The 17,370-nt window shown below is 37.3% G+C and overlaps 1 protein-coding gene across 1 annotated transcript in view; it reads left to right on the plus strand.

Moving 5' to 3' along the window:
• Positions 1-16,585: 16,585 nt before the first annotated feature.
• Positions 16,586-17,370, plus strand: part of POF1B (POF1B actin binding protein) — a 113,668-nt gene continuing 112,883 nt past the window's right edge. Inside the window, 1 exon segment of the mRNA XM_033233305.1 lies at positions 16,586-16,670. Within this exon segment, the coding sequence (XP_033089196.1) occupies positions 16,643-16,670 (28 nt within the window). The 5' untranslated portion in view covers positions 16,586-16,642.

Here is a 17,370-nt window from a genome sequence, read left to right on the forward strand (position 1 = left end):
TTGTCAAAAGCCTTTTCTGCATCTATTGAGATAATCATGTGGTTCTTGTCTTTGGTTCTGTTTATATGCTGGATTACGTTTATTGATTTGCGAATGTTGAACCAGCCTTGCATCCCAGGGATGAAGCCCACTTGATCATGGTGGATAAGCTTTTTGATGTGCTGCTGAATCCGGTTTGCCAGTATTTTATTGAGAAGTTTTGCATCGATGTTCATCAGGGATATTGGTCTAAAATTCTCTTTTGTTGTGTTCTCTGCCAGGCTTTGGTATCAGGATGATGTTGGCCTCATAAAATGAGTTAGGGAGGATTCCCTCTTTTTCTATTGATTGGAATAGTTTCGAAGGAATGGTACCAGCTCCTCCTTGTACCTCTGGTAGAATTCAGCTGTGAATCCATCTGGTCCTGGACTTTTTGGTGGGTAGGCTATTAATTGTTGCCTCAATTTCAGAGCCTGCTATTGGTCTATTCAGGGATTCAACTTCTTCCTGGTTCAGTCTTGGGAGAGTGTAAGTGTCAGGAAATTATCCATTTCTTCTAGATTTTCTAGTTGACTTGCGTAGAGCATTTATAGTATTCTCTGATGGTTGTTTGTATTTCTGTGGGGTCGGTGGTGATATCCCCTTTATCATTTTTATTGCGTCTATTTGATTCCTCTCTCTTCTTTATTAGTCTTGCTAGCGGTCTGTCAATTTTGTTGATCTTTTCAAAAACCAACTCCTGGATCATGATTTTTTGGAGGGTTTTTTGTGTCTCTATCTCCTTCAGTTCTGCTCTGATCTTAGTTATTTCTTGCCTTCTGCTAGCTTTTGAATGTGTTTGCTCTTGCCTCTCTAGTTCTTTTAATTGTGATGTTAGAGTGTCAATTTTAGATCTTTCCTGCTTTCTCTTGTGGGCATTTAGTGCTATAAATTTCCCTCTACACACTGCTTTAAATGTGTCCCAGAGATTCTGGTATGTTGTATCTTTGTTCTCATTGGTTTCAAAGAACATCTTTATTTCTGCCTTCATTTCGTTATGTACCCAGTAGTCATTCAGGAGCAGGTTGTTCAGTTTCCATGTAGTTGAGCGGTTTTGATTGAGTTTCTTAGTCCTGAGTTCTAGTTTGATTGCACTGTGGTCTGAGAGACAGTTTGTTATAATTTCTGTTCTTGTACATTTGCTGAGGAGTGCTTTACTTCCAATTATGTGGTCAATTTTGGAATAAGTGTGATGTGGTGCTGAGAAGAATGTATATTCTGTTGATTGGGGTGGAGAGTTCTATAGATGTCTATTAGGTCCGCTTGGTGCAGAGATGAGTTCAATTCCTGGATATCCTTGTTAACTTTCTGTCTCGTTGATCTGTCTAATGTTGACAGTGGAGTGTTGAAGTCTCCCATTATTATTGTATGGGAGTCTAAGTCTCTTTGTAAGTCTCTAAGGACTTGCTTTATGAATCTGGGTGCTCCTGTATTGGGTGCATATATATTAGGAGAGTTAGCTCTTCCTGTTGAATTGATCCCTTTACCATTATGTAATGGCTTCTTGTCTCTTTTGATCTTTGATGGTTAAAGTCTGTTTTATCAGAGATAGGATTGCAACCCCTGCTTTTTTTGTTCTCCATTTGCTTGGTAGATCTTCCTCCATCCCTTTTTTGAGCCTATGTATGTCTCTGCATGTGAGATGGGTCTCCTGAATACAGCAGACTGATGGGTCTTGACTCTTATCCAGTTTGCCAGTCTGTGTCTTTTAATTGGAGCATTTAGTCCATTGACATTTAAGGTTAATATGTTATGTGTGAACTTGATCCTGTCATTATGATATTAACTGGTTATTTTGCTCGTTAGTTGATGCAGTTTCTTCCTAGCCTCGATGGTCTTTACATTTTGGCATGTTTTTGCAATGGCTGGTACCGGTTGTTCCTTTCCATGTTTAGGGCTTCCTTCAGGGTCTCTTGTAAGGCAGGCCTGGTGGTGACAAAATCTCTAAGCATTTGCTTATCTGTAAAGGATTTTATTTCTCCTTCACTGATGAAACTTAGTTTGGCTGGATATGAAATTCTGGGTTGAAAATTCTTTTCTTTAAGAACGTTGAATATTGGCCCCCACTCTCTTCTGGCTTGTAGAGTTTCTGCCGAGAGATCTGCTGTTAGTCTGATGGGCTTCCCTTTGTGGGTAACCCGACCTTCTCTCTGGCTGCCCTTAAGATTTTTTCCTTCATTTCAACTTGGTGAATCTGGCAATTATGTGTCTTGGAGTTGCTCTTCTGGAGGAGTATCTTTGTGGCATTCTCTGTATTTCCTGAATTTGAATGTTGGCCTGCCCTACTAGGTTGGGGAAGTCTCTGGATGATATCCTGAAGAGTGTTTTCCAACTTGGTTCCATTTCCCCCTCACTTTCAGGCCCCCAATCAGACGTAGATTTGGTCTTTTTACATAATCCCATACTTCTTGCAGGCTTTGTTCATTCTTTTTCTTCTTTTTTTTTTGGTTTCCTCTCGCTTCATTTCATTCATTTGATCTTCAATCTCTGTTACTCTTTCTACCAGTTGATCGAGTCTGTTACAGAAGCTTGTGGATTTGTCACGGATTTCTCCTGTCATGGTTTTCATCTCCGTCGTTTCGTTTATGACCTTCTCTGCATTAATTAGTCTAGCTTTCAATTCTTCCACTCTTTTTTCAAGATTTTTAGTTTCTTTGCACTGAGTATGTAATTCCTCCTTTAGCTCTGAGAAGTTTGATGGACTGAAGCCTTCTTCTCTCAGCTCGTCAAAGTCATTCTCTGACCAGCTTTGATCCGTTGCTGGCGATGGGCTGTGCTCCTTTGCAGGGGGAGATGCGCTCTAATTTTTTGAATTTCCAGCTTTTCTGCCCTGCTTTTTCCATCTTTGTGGTTATTTTCTCTGGTCTTTGATGATGGTGACGTACTGATGGGGTTTTGGTATAGGTGTCCTTCCTGTTTGATAGTTTTTCTTCTGACAGTCAGGACCCTCAGCTATAGATCGCTTGAGGTCCACTCCAGACCCTGTTTGCCTGGGTATCAGCAGCAGAGGTTGCAGAAGATAGAATATTCCTGAACAGCGAGTGTACCTGTCTGATTCTCCTTTGGAAGCTTCCTCTCAGGGGTGACTCCACCCTGTGAGGTGTGGGGTGTCAGACTGCCCCTAGTGGGGGATGTCTCCCATCTAGGCTACTCAGGGTCAGGGACCACCTCAGCAGGCAGTCTGTCCGTTCTCAGATCTCAACCTCCGCGTTGGGAGATCCACGGCTCTCCCCAAAGCTGTCAGACAGAGTCGTTCGTGTCTGCACTGGCCCCCGCTGCTTCCCCTGTTGGTCTTCAGCTGTGCGCTGTCCCCAGAGGTGGAGTCTACAGAGACAGGCAGGCTTCCTTGAGCTGCTGTGAGCTCCACCCAGTTCGAGCTTCCCAGCAGCTTTGTTTACCTACTTAAGCCTCAGCAATGGTGGGGGCCCCTCCCCCAGCCTCACTGCTGCCTTGCGGATAGATCGCCGCAGACTGCTGTGTTAGCAATGAGGGAGGCTCTGTGGGTGTGGGACCCTCCCAGCCAGGTGTGGGATATATTCTCCTGGTGTGCCTGTTTGCTTAAAGCGCATTATTTGAGTGGGAGTTACCCGATTTTCCAGGTGTTGTGTGTCTCAGTTCCCCTGGCTAGGAAAAGGGATTCCCTTCCCCCTTGCGCTTCCAGGTGAGGCGATGCCTCGCCCTACTTCAGCTGTCACTGGTCAGGCTGCAGCAGCTGACCAGCACCGATTTTCCGGCACTCCCTAGTGAGATGACCCCAGTACCTCAGTTGAAAATGCAGAAATCACCGGTCTTCTGTGTCGCTCGCGCTGGGAGTTGGAGACTGGAACTGTTCATATTCGGCCATCTTGCTCTGCCCCCGGAATTTTCTACAAAAATTCCAGGACAACTGTACTTCCACGTGCAAAAAAAAGAAAAAAAATCTTGACATGTACGTCTCACATGTTACAGTAAATGGACTCATCATTGATTATAGACCTACACATAGAACTAAAAACTACAAAATTAATTAGAAGAAAACAAAAAATTCTTACAACATTGGGTTAGACAAATATCTATCTATCTATCTATCTATCTATCTATCTATATATATATGCGACACCAAAAGCACAATATATAAAAAAGAAAATAAGAATAAGTTGGTCTTTGTTAAAATTAAAACTTTCTGTACTTTGAAAGTCATTTGTTTGTTTTTGTTTTTTTTTGTTGCTGTTGTTGTTGTTTTTGAGACGAAGTCTCACTCTTGTCTCCCAGGCTGGATTGCAATGGCATGATCTTGGCTCACTGCAACCTCCGCCTCCCAGGTTCAAGCGATTCTCCTCCCTCAGCCTCCTGAGTAGCTGGGATCACAGGCTCCTGCCACCATGCCCAGCTAATTTTTGTATTTTTAGTAGAGACGGGGTTTCACCATGTTGTCCAGGCTGGTCTCGAACCCCTGACCTCAGTTGATCCACCCACTTTGGCCTCCCAAAGTGCTGGGATTACAGGCGTGAGCCACTGCACCTGACCAAAAGTCGTTGTTAAGAAAGTGAAAAAAGGGCCGGGCGCGGTGGCTCAAGCCTGTAATCCCAGCACTTTGGGGGGCCGAGACGGGCGGATCACGAGGTCAGCAGATCGAGACCATCCTGGCTAACACGGTGAAACCCCGTCTCTACTAAAAAATACAAAAAAATAGCCGGGCGAGGTGGTGGGCGCCTGTAGTCCCAGCTACTCGGGAGGCTGAGGCAGGAGAATGGTGTAAACCCAGGAGGCGGAGCTTGCAGTGAGCTGAGATCCCGCCACTGCGCTCCAGCCTGGGCAGCAGAGTGAGACTCCGTCTAAAAAAAAAAAAAAAAAAAAAAGAAAGTGAAAAAAAAAGCCAATGATGAGGGGAAATGTTTGCAAAATGTACATCTAATAAAAGACATATCCAGAAAACATTTTTTAAAAATCCTCAAGCCTCAACATAAAAAAAAAAAAAAGAAAGAAAAAAAGGGGGATTTCAACAGATAGTTCACCAAAGAAGAAAAATGGATGGAAAGTAAGTATATGAAAGATGCTCAGCATCATGATTCTTTTGGGAAATTCTAATTAAAACCACAATGAGATACCATTAAACACCTATTAGGGTGGAAATAAATAGCAATAAAAACCTGACACTACCGAATGTTGGCAAGCAGAGGAGCAACTGAAACTCTCTATCATTGCCAGTGGAAATGTTAAGTGTGAGTATAGCCTCTTTGGAAAACAGTTTGGCGGTGTTTTAAAAAGTTTAACGCAGCCGGGTGCAGTGGCTCACGCCTGTAATCCCAGCACTTTGGGAAGCTGAGTCGGGCAGATCAACTGATGTCAGGAGTTACAGACCAGCCTGGCCAATATGGCGAAACCCCATCTTTATTAAAAGTACAAAAACTTAGCCGGGTGTGGTGGCAGGCGCCTGCAATCCCAGCTACTCATGAGGCTGAGGCAGGAGAATTGCTTGAACCCAGGAGAGGAGGTTGCAGTGAGTTGAGATGGCCCACTGCACTCCAGCCTAGGCGACAAAAAGAAGACTTCGTCTCAAAAAAAAAAAAAAAAAGTTAAACACATACTGACCATGCAGCCCACCAAACACACTTCTAGATATTTATACTGGAGAAATAAAAACATATGTTCACCCAAAAGCCTGCATTCAAGTATTCATTGTAGCTTTATTCATAATTGCCAAAATCTGGAAATGGCCCAGATGCCCTTCAACTGTAAAATGGAATCCTACTCAGCAGTGAAAAAGATTGAATTTATTTATATGCATATGTAACAACATAAATGAACTTTAAATGAACTCTACTAAAAAAAAGAAGCCAGACTCAAAACTCAAAAGCATTTCTGCCTTCTGAATATATATTACTATTGTAGTGTATTTAATTATATTATGTCATTTTATGTATATAACATTTTGGAAGAGACTAAACTGTAGAGATATAAACAGTTTAGTGGTTAAAAGTGAGAGGAGTGGTGATTATAAAGGGGCAACATGGGGAATCTTTGGAGTAGTGGTACACTTCAGCATCATAACTGTAGTGGCAGATGCACAAGTCAATGCCTTTGTCAAGTTCCATATAAGTACACACCGCACCACATGTGTTTTACTATACAGAAATTCTATTTCAATCTTTCTGATTTGAAAAATAATCCCTCTGAGTAATACTTTAAGTGCAAAGCAATAAGTTGTGCTGTAAAGAGACTTATTTTGTTATCATTTGGTTCAAATTTTTTTATTTCCTAATATGATTGTTTTGATTCAAAGGTTATTTATCAGTGTTTCTCTTGATTTCCAGATATATGTGGACATTTATTCATCTTTTTTGCACTGATTTCTAATCATATTTTGTCACAAGACAGAATCTAAATTATTTCAATTTCTTTATTATACTTTACTTTCTAGGGTACATGTGCACAAGGTGCAGGTTTGTTACATACGTATACATGTGCCATGTTGGTATGCTGCACCCATTAACTCGTCATTTACATTAGGTATATCTCCTAATGCTATCCCTCCCTCCTTCCCCCCAAATAATTGCTATTTTCTTTATTACCCAATAAACAGTAAATTTTTAAAATTACATATGTCCTTCAAAGGAAGGACATACGTAAAAGAAGCACATATGCAGAACACCACACTGCCTTTTAGGAGTGTGGTATTCTGCATATGTGCACTAGCCAGGTGCTAGGGTTTGGATATGATTTGTTCATCCCCATCAAAGCTCATGTTAAAATTTGATTACCATTGCGACCGTGTTAGAATGTGGGGCCTACTGGGAGGTGTTTGAGTTATGGGGCAGATTCTTTATGAGTGGCTTGGTGCTGTTCTAGAGGTAGTGAGTTATTTTTCTCACGAAACTGGAGGCTGGATTAACTCTTGTGGCAATGGCTTAGTTCCCATGGGAGTGCACTGTTATAAAACCACGATGTTCCTCATTTGTCCCTCTCCTTGCAGATGCCCACTTCTTTGACTTTCTCCACCATGCTTCTTGTACAGCCCCCACAACTGTGAGCTAAATCTCTTTTCTTTATAAACTACCTGGCCTCATGTAGTATTTTATAGTAACACAAAATAGGTTAAGAAATCATGTGTATTAATTGTGTTGTTCAGATAATCTATGTCTGTTCTGATTTCTTCCTCCTATATTGTTATTGAGAGAGATGATTTAAATACCTTGCACTATGAGTTTGTATTTGACCATGCCATTTTGCCTTAATCAATTTTTGCTTTATATACTTTTAAACGGCATTAAATGAACATAAATTTAAAATTGTCTATCTACTTTGTGAACTGAAGTTTTGTCCTCATGTAGTGATCACTGGGTCTCTAGCAACGCTTTTTATCTTAAAAATCAATTTTGTCTTATATTAATATAATTACTTCAGCTTTCTTCTGATTTGTATTTGTAACTTTTCTCTATCCTCATATTTAATATAATCCTTTTTAAACAGCATATTCTTGGATTAAAAAAATCTTTTGGAAAAACTGTCTTTTTAACTATATTTTAATAAATTTGTATTTAATATGACTACTGCCATATTTTGTGTTTAAATCCACCATCTTATTTTATGATTTTTACATGTTCCAACTATTCTTTGTTTTCTCATTTTATTTCCTTCTTTGTATTGACATTGTTGTTATGACTTCATTTTTCCCTCTACTAGCTTATTTCACTCTGCTACTGTGTTTCTATTCAGCTTTGTGGTTATTCTTGAACTTGCAGCATGCAGGCAACTTGTCAAAATTTAAAAATAACATTTTAAATTTTAAAAATTTAAAAATAACATTTTAAATTTTAAAATTTTTTAAATTAAAAATTTAAATTAAAAAATAAATTTACCCTTACCCTAGACAGTAAGATATTTGATAACTCATTTCTGCCTTCTGAATATATATTACTATTGTCGTGTATTTAATTATATTTATATATTACTCATTAACTCTGCTAGACATTTTCATTGCTTTATCTAAAGTTCATTTACATTAACTTCAAATACCTACTGATTTGCTCTTCTTTTCTTGCATCAGGCATCACCTCCTTTAGATTATGGTTTATTATTAGTTGGCAATGACCTGTTTTTGTCTGAAAATGTGGCTTACACAGATTGTATTTTTCAAAGATGGATGCAACAATATGTCTCATCCCACGTTCTGCTGTTAAAGTGTGATTTTCACACTCTTCCCGTAGATTAAGGTCTACTTTTCTTCCCCCTTAACATTGGATGGCTTTTATGTGACCTATTAAAATAAAAACTTCAGACAAATTAAATTTAATAGTTTAATGGAGCAAAGAACAATTTATGACTCAGGCAGCCTGCAGAACTGCAATAGGTTCAGAGTGACTCTGGGGCTGCCACATGGTCAGACAATATTTATGAACAGAAAAAGGAAAGTGATGTACAGAAATAGAAATAAGGTATAGAAACAGCTGGACTGGTTACAGCTTGGCATTTGCCTTGTTTGAACAGGGTTTGGATAGTTGGCTGCGTGTGATTGGCTACAAGAGCAGGTTATAGTCTGTTTACATATCCAGTTAGGTTACAGTTCATTCTACCGAGAAGTCTTTAGGCCACACTTAACATAAGTAAGGAGGCAGTTTTAACTTAAATTTACAGACCTAAGGAATTTGGTAGAAGTGATATGTAATTTCTGAGGCTAAGTGATAAAAGTTGGTGAAGCTTTATTTTGCTCCCTGTAACTTTCACTCTTGAAGCTCTCAGCCATTAGGGAAGCAGTCTGACTTCTCTGAAACTTCTTTGCTATAAATAAGCACAATCTGGCCTATGTGAAAAAACCTGATGTAGAGGTCCTGACACTTCATGAAGAGAGATGCAAAGTCAGCTCTGACCTGCTCCCACCTCTCATTGTTCCAGTTTCAGCCACTCTGCAACTGCATGAGAAATCTCAACACAGAAATACTCCAAGTTCATCTTACAGAAACTGTGAGAGATAATAAAATGATTGGTAGTTTAAGTCCTTAAATTTTGCAGTGATTTTTTACACATCAGTAAGCAATTAAACCAAGTATCTTTCATTCACGAAAGGCATTTTCACTGGGAATAAAACTTCAGGTTGACAGTTATTTTCTCTGAGCACATTGAAAATGTATCTCACACTTTCCTTTTATTATGTGGCTGTACAGAAGTCAGCTGTCATTCTAACTGTTGATTTTTTATGTGGTTCTGTCTTTTCTCTGAGTGATTTTAATTGTTCTGTCTCTTAGGTTTTCTTCACTTTCACTTTATGTCTCAGTATTTATTTTTCTGTATGAAATTCACTAAGTGTTTTGATGCAGTAGATTCATGCCTTAAATCAGCTTTGGAAAATGCTAAGTAATATCTTTTTAATATTACTCCTACTCCATTCTCTCTTCTCCTTCTGGGACTCAGAGTAGAAGTTGATTAAAACTTCTCACATTGTCCACCATATTACTCAATCTTTTGTCCATATTTTTCATATTTGTGTCTCTTTCTGATGTGTTCTGAGCAACATTTTCTTGTATATACCCTAGATTATTAGTTCTCTCTTGAGCTGTGTCCAATTTGCTATTAAAGTCATCCACTAAACTTTTCATTTGTTTAGTTTTATTTTTTTTACTTTTAGAGCTATATTTGGTCTTCTACAAGTTTGCTATACTGTTTTTCTCTTTCTCTGAAGATGTAATAGTTTGACACAAGCATACAATGTGTAATTATCAAATCTGGGTAATTGGGATATGCATCACCTCAAACATTTATCATTTCTTTGTGTTAGGAACTTTCCAAATCTCTCCTGGCTTTTTTGAAATATACAATAAATTGTTGCTAACTATAGTCACCCTATTGTTCTATCATACACTAGAACTTATTCCTTCTATCTAACTATATGTATGGATCCATTAAACAACCCCTCATTATTCTCCAATCTCCTAACATTCCCAGTCTCTGGTAACCACCATTCTATTCACTATCTCCATAAGATCAATTTTATTAACTTCCATATATGAGTGAGAGCACACTATATTTGTTTTTCAGTGCCTGGCTTATTTCACTTAACACAAAGTCCTCCAGTTCCTTCCATATTGTTGTGAATGATAGAATTTCATTCTTTTCTATGAATGAATAGTACTCCATTGTGACTATTTAGCACATTTTCTTTAACCATTCATCTGCCATTTTAAATTTTTTTTTTAAATGTGTATCTATCTCGCTTTTTAAAAGCTTTTATTTTAATTTGAAGATCAGTTTAAAACTTCTGTTTTAAGTACATGTGCAGGTTTGTTATATAAGTAAACTAGTGTCATGGGGGTTTGTTGTGCAGATTATTTCATCACCCGGATATTAAACCTAGTACTCATTAGTTATTTTTCCCGATCCTCTACCTCCTCCCACCCTCCACCCTCTGATAGACCCCTGTGTGTTTTGTTCCCTTGTTCCCATCTGTGTGTTCTCGTCATTTAGCTGCCACTTATAAGTGAAAACATGTGGTATTTGGTTTTCTGTTCCTGAGTTAGTTTGCAAAAGACAATGGCTTCCAGCTCCATCCATGTTCCTGCAAAGAACATGATCTCATTCTTTTTTATGGCTACATAATATTTCACGGTGTATGTGTATCATGTTTTTTATTCAGTCTACCACTGATGGAATTTAGGTTGATTCCATGTCTTTGATATTGTGAATAGTGCTGCGATAAACATGCGTGTACATGTGTCTATAATAGAATGATTTGTATTCCATTGGCTATATACTTAGTAATGGGATTGCTGAGTTGAATGGTATTTCTGCCTCTAGGTCTTTGAGGAACTGCCACACTGTCTTCCACAATGGCTGAACTAATTTACACTCCCACCCACAGTCTGTAAGTGTTCCTTTTTCTCCACAACCTCACCAGCATCTTTTGTTTTTTAACGTTTTAACCCATTTATGCCTGAGGTTGCAATTTTTTAAATTTTTGCAGTCAGACCTTGGCGATGACTTGAGCAGTTGGATATAAATAACTCCAATAATGGAGCGCTAAGCATAAATGTGTTAATAATATCCATCCTGACTGAGATGTTATCTCACTATGATTTTGATTTGCATTTCTCTGATGATCAGTAATATAAGCATTTTTCATATGCTTTTTATCTGCATGAATGTCTTCTTTTGAAAAGGGTCTGTTCATGTTCTTTGCCCACTTTTTAATGGCTTTTTTGAAATTCATTTAATTCCTTATAGATGCTGCATATTAGATTTAGATTTAGATATTAGAGTTTTGTTGAATGAATAGTTTGAAAAACTTTTCTCCCATTCTGTAGTTGCCTGTTCACTCTGTTGATAGTTTCCCTTGCTGTGCAGAAGCTCTTTAGTTTAATTGGATCCCATTTGCCAATTTTTGTTTTTGTTGCAATTGCGCTTGGCATCTTCCTCATTAAATTTTTGCCCATTCCTGTGTTCACAATGGTATGGCCTAGGTTGTCTCCCAAGATTTTTATAGTTTTGTTTTTACATATAAGTCTTTAATCCGTCTTGAGTTGATTTTTGCATAGAGCATAAGGATTGCTCCAGTTTCAATCTTTTGCATATGGCTAGCCAGTTATCCCAGCACCGTTTATTGAATAGGAAGTCCTTTCCCCATTGATTGCTTTTGAAAACTTGGTCAAATATCAGATAGTTATAGGTATGCAGCCTTATTTCTGTGCTCTCTGTTCTGTTCCATTGGTTTTTGTGTCTGTTCTTGTACCAGTGTCATGCTGTTTTGGTTAGTGTAGCCCTGTAGTATAGGCTGAAGTCTAGTAGTGTGATGCCTCCAAGCTTTGTTCTTTTTGCTTAGGATTTCCTTGGCTATTCAGCTCATTTTTTGTTTCATATGAATGTTAAAATAGTTTTTTTTAGTTCTGTGAAGAATGTCAATGATAGTTTAATGGGAATAGCATTGAATCTGTAAATTGCTTTCAGCAGTATGGCCATTTTAACAATATTGATTCTTCGTGTCCATGAATATGGAATGTTTTTCCACTTCTTCGCGTCATCTCTGATTTATTGAGCAGCGTTTTGTAGTTCTACTTGTAGAAATTTTTCATCTCCCTGATTAGTTGTATCCCTAGGGTTTTTTGTTTTGTTTTGTTTGTGTGTGTGTGTATGTGTGTGTGTGTGGCAATTATGAATAGGATTGTGTTCCTGATTTGGCTCTTGACTTGACTGTTGTTGGTGTATAGAAATGTTAGTCATCTTTGCACGTTGATTTTGTATACTGAGACTTTGCTGAAGTTGTTTATCAGCTTAAGGAACTTTTGGACTGAGACTATGAGGTTTTCTAGATATAAGGTTATGCTATCCCCAAACAAAGATGGTTTGACTTCCCCTGTAGTATATGAATGCTCTTTATTTCTTCTCTTGCCTGATTGCCCTGTCCAGAACTTCCCGAACTCTGTTGAATACGAGTGGTGAGACAGGGCATCCTTATCTTGTGTCTGTTTTCAAGGAAAATGCTTTCTGCTTTTGCCCACTCTGCATAATTCTGGCTGTGGGCTTGTCATAGACAGCTCTTATCATTTTCAAGTATGTTCCTTCAATACCTAATTTATTAAGAGTTTTCGACATGAAAAAGTGTTGAATTTTATCAAAAGCCTTTTCTGCATCTCTTGAGACTATGATATGGTTTTTATCTTTAGTTCTGTTTATCTGATGAATCACATTTATTGATTTGCTTATGTTGAACCAAACTTGTATTCCAGGGATAAAGGCTATTTGATTATGATGAATAAAGTTTTTGATGTGCTGCTATTTTTGGTTTGCCAGTATTGTGTTGAAGATTTTTACATCAATATTCACCTAGGATATTGGCCTTAAGATTCTTTCCTTGTTGTGTCTCTGCCAGGTTTTGGTATGAGGATATTGTTGGCCTCATAGAATGAGTTAGAATATTTTTTGATATAGTTTCAGCTGGAATATTACCAGCTCTTCTTTGTACATCTGGTAGAAATCAGCTGTGAATCCATCTGGTCATGGGCGTTTTTTGGTTGTAGTCTATTTATTACTAACTCAATTTCAAAGTTCTTTATTGGTCTCTTCAGGGATTCAATTTCTTCCTGCTTTAGTCTTGGGAAGGTAAATGTGTCTAGGAAATAATCCATTTCTTCTAGATTTTCCAATTTATGAGCATAGTGGTTGTTGTTTATAATATTATCTGATGGTTATTTTTATTCTGTGGCATCTGCGATAATATCTCCCTTGTCATTTCTGACTGAGTTTATTTGAATCTTCTCTCTTTTCTTCTTTATTAGTCTAGCTAGTGATCTATTTTATTAATTAAAAAGAAAAAACCAGCTTCTGGATTCGTTGATCTTTTTAATGCTTTTTTGTGTCTCAATCTCCTTCAGTTCAACCTCGGGTTTTGGTTATTTCTTGTCTTCTGCTAGCATTGGGATTTGTTTGGCCTTAGTTCTCTAGTACTTTTAGTTGTGATGCTAGGTTGTTAACTTGAGATTTTTCTAAATTTTGATGTGTGCATTTAGGGCTATAAATTTTTTGCTTAACACTGTCTTAGATGTGTCCTAGAAATTCTGCCATGTTGTATGCTTCCTCTCATTAGTTTCAAATAACTCCTTGATTTCTGCCTTAATTTCATTATTTACCCAAAAGTTACTCCGAAGAAGGTTATTCAATTTCCATGTAATTGTAAGGTTTTGAGTGAATTTCTTAGTCTTAATTTCTAATTTGATTGTGCCGTTGTTCAAGAGATTGTTTGTTATGATTTCAGTTAATTTGTATTTACTGAGGAGTGCTTTACTTTGAATTATGTGATCAGTTTTAGAGTATGTCCTATGTGGCAATGAGAAGAATGTATATGAGATTGTTTTTGGATGGAGAGTTCTGTAGTGAACAATAAAGAAACAGAAAGTCAAATGCCGCGTGTTTTCCACTTATAAATGGGACTAAATAATGTATACACATGGACATAGAGTAGAATAACAGACATTGAAGACTTGGAAGGGTGAGAGAGTGGGAGGGATGTAAGGGATGAGAAATTACTTAATGTACATTATTTGGTGATGGTTACACTAAAAGCCCAGATTTCATCACTATGCAGTATACCCATGTAACAAAACTGCACCTGTACCTCTTGAATTTATACAAATTTTAAAAAGAAAATGTATTGTTTTTCCTTAAATATTTGGTGGAATTCAGCATTTTTCTTCTTGGAAAGTTTATAACTATGAATTCAATCTCTTCTATTTATACAGGGTTATTAAGTTTATCTATTTCTTCTTGGGCGAGTTGTGGTAGTTCGTCTATTTCTCACTATGAATTGGTTCATTTCCTAGTGAAAATGGAATTGGTCCTTTTCATCTAAGTTGTAGGATGTATGTACATAAAATTGTTTATAAGATACTCCATTATCATTTTAATATCTGTGGAGTCCTTTCATTCATGATTTGGTTATATGTATTTTCTCTCTGTTTTGGTCTATCTTGCCAGAGGATTATCAATGTTACTAATTTTTTTCAAAGAACCATCTTTTGGTTTGATTTATTTTCTCTATCACTTTTCTCAATCTCAATTATTTCAGTTCTTATTTTTATTACTTCCTTTCTTCTTGCTTGCTTAGAGTACTTTTGTACATATATTCTAAATTAATGAATTACATTTAAGTTACTCTTTACAATTTTTGTCCATTACAAAACAGACACCTAGAAGAGATATCACAGGACTTTACCTTCAACTAAAGTCTTCCATCACAGCCAAGCATTTTAAATTATAAATGACTACCTTTGCCTTTCACTCAAACTTCATTCTACCTTTTCCTTTTCGGTAAATTGATTGAGCCTTTTCTGTGACTATGCCATTGGTCATTTCCCTACCTCTGTTTGTTTTCCCTTTTCACAAGTAAGGCCTTCTTATATGATATGCTCTGCTACAGACATATTTCTATCTGCAAAATCATGGCAAGCCCTTTCTTCCTTTACCTCAAGGCAGACCTAGAGCATAATGTTAAGAATTTCCATTTGTTGTTCAGCTACTAGGTACCACACACCATGCTAAACACTTCACATGCATTTTATCTAATGGACACACCAAATTCTTTGTTAGGGGCTATTGTCCATTTCGTTGAAAAGCAACAGAAGGTCAGGAAAGTAACATAGTTTGTTAGGCCATAGAGCTAGTACATGGTAGACCAGAATGTAAATCCAGGTCTATCTGACTGCAAAACTACATTAATTAACACTATAGTGTATAGCTTTCTGGTATACTCTAATAGTATCCTCTTTTATTTTTATTGCCAGAATACCTTATATAGCTATAATTAATGTACTACACTATAGTTCACACCCATTTTTACTTCTTCATAAATGTAGAACATGTTGACTCTTATCCAGTGTCATAGCTCACTTCTATTTGCATGCACACTTCTAGTCAACTATTCTTGAGCTGCTTACAATCTCTTACCTAATAGGAAGTTTCATCTTTCTGCCACTACTATCGTCCTCTTTTGTCGAAACCTGCCTCCATTATATTGATATAGTTCAGGGATATCCAAACCTTAGTGTACATCAGAATCACCAGGAGAGCTTTTTAAAACAGATCATTGGTCCCCACCCCCAGAATTTCTTGCACAGTAGGTCTGGGGTGGGGCCTGAGAATTTGCAATTCTAAAAATTTTCCCGATGAGGTTCATGGATCTCACTTGAGTATCACTAGTATAGTAACGTGGCTGATCAAATGGTCTTTGGTATGTTTTTATTATAGAAGTAGAATTACAAACTAGATATGAATTCTTACTATATGAGTCTAGTCAAAAGCATGCAGAAGAAAAAAAATCAGAAAAACACAAAATATGACACACAAAATATATTTTATCACCAACAAAACTTGAAAAACACTGCATACCATTGATCCATTTAGAAGATCATGGTGCACATCGGCTTAGGAAAGAAGTATTATAGCAATAAAGCTATTCTCAAATTATATTTAACCAAGTATTTCCAAATATTTCTTAAACCCATTTGATCACAAACATTTTTTTCCAGGTATAGGATCCTGTAGAACTAGTGTCATTCAGGACACGCTTTGAGAAATGCTGCTTTAAAGTAATCTTTTTTTACAGGAGAGGTCAGTTATCCCTGAGGGTTTTCCAGGATCATAGAGGCTTGGTTCCACTTCATTCAAATCACACTGAGGACTTATTTACTCTGTCTAGAATCCAGATATAATTTTATCTACTATGGTTGTTGGAACACAGGGATCAATTAGTTCAGAACAAAGCTGTGCCACTGGTAAAACTGATTTTAAGGGCAGATGTTCAGAGACCATGAAGCAGGGATACCATTAGTCTTTCGGGGGATCACCTATCTCTACTCTTGGTGCATGTATCATCAGACAATTTATAGTCTGGTATAGAATTTTGACTTGCATTGATGTCAGACTTAATTACTCACTTTGTAAACTCTGCCATTCATTTTTTCCAAATCAAGAGAGATATTTTTTCATATATTATATTCCAAAACATTTCCCAGTCTAAAGTTTCTCAACAGCAGTTAAACAAGCTCAACTTTGTCAGAAGGCTGGAATGTAGTTCTGCAGAATCAAATGAGTTGGACTCATTTAGTAAAACGCAAGTGATTTCATACAGTCATCTCATCTACTTTGGGGCTTCATTTCCCTCTGAATGGACCAATGGTTGTTGATCCTTTCCAGTGAGTACATACTTTTCCTTGATTGTAGAGAACGCAGAAGTAAGAAGACTTGAGTAACTTTGCTTAACTCTCTATCCTTTGCCATTATATCGTTAGCCCCGGGGGTGAGGCTGGGCTAGAGATAGACTTGAGCATAAATAATGTGCTATAATTTCTGTGAAATAGTAGTCTTAATTTATCAAAAAATGATATATGATAAATTAATTATTGATTTGTTTTACCTTAACAGTTTCAGGTAGCTAAGCTTTTTATAAACCAGGTCTATAGCCTCCTCTGGCATTCATTTTTTCTTTTCAAAGACTACTATTTCACAGAAATTATAACACATTATTTATGAATAACATATTTTAAAATCATATGCCTGGGTAGTATATTACAATCAGCAAGTACTTTCACTTTGATTCTAATAACAATTTTATGAAGTTGATGTGATATTGTGAAATAGATAGTTGGTCTTCTTCCCTGTTTTCTGGCATACAACTTTTAAAATATTTGAAATTTCCAAAGTGATAAACATATTTTCATATGCAAATGAATTGACTGAGGGTTGGCATCCCCTAGATAGCTTCAGGAGGGGAATTGGTCACCGGAAAGACCAAGGCAGGATTAGAGGGTTGGGACTTTAAGCCCCACCTTTCTTTAGGGGAGAGAAGTTGAAGTTGATCGCCTATGTCTAATGATTTAATCAATCATACCTACA

Source organism: Trachypithecus francoisi, unplaced genomic scaffold (assembly GCF_009764315.1).
Source record: "Trachypithecus francoisi isolate TF-2019V2 unplaced genomic scaffold, Tfra_2.0 Contig01451, whole genome shotgun sequence".
NCBI classification, from domain to species: domain Eukaryota; kingdom Metazoa; phylum Chordata; class Mammalia; order Primates; family Cercopithecidae; genus Trachypithecus; species Trachypithecus francoisi.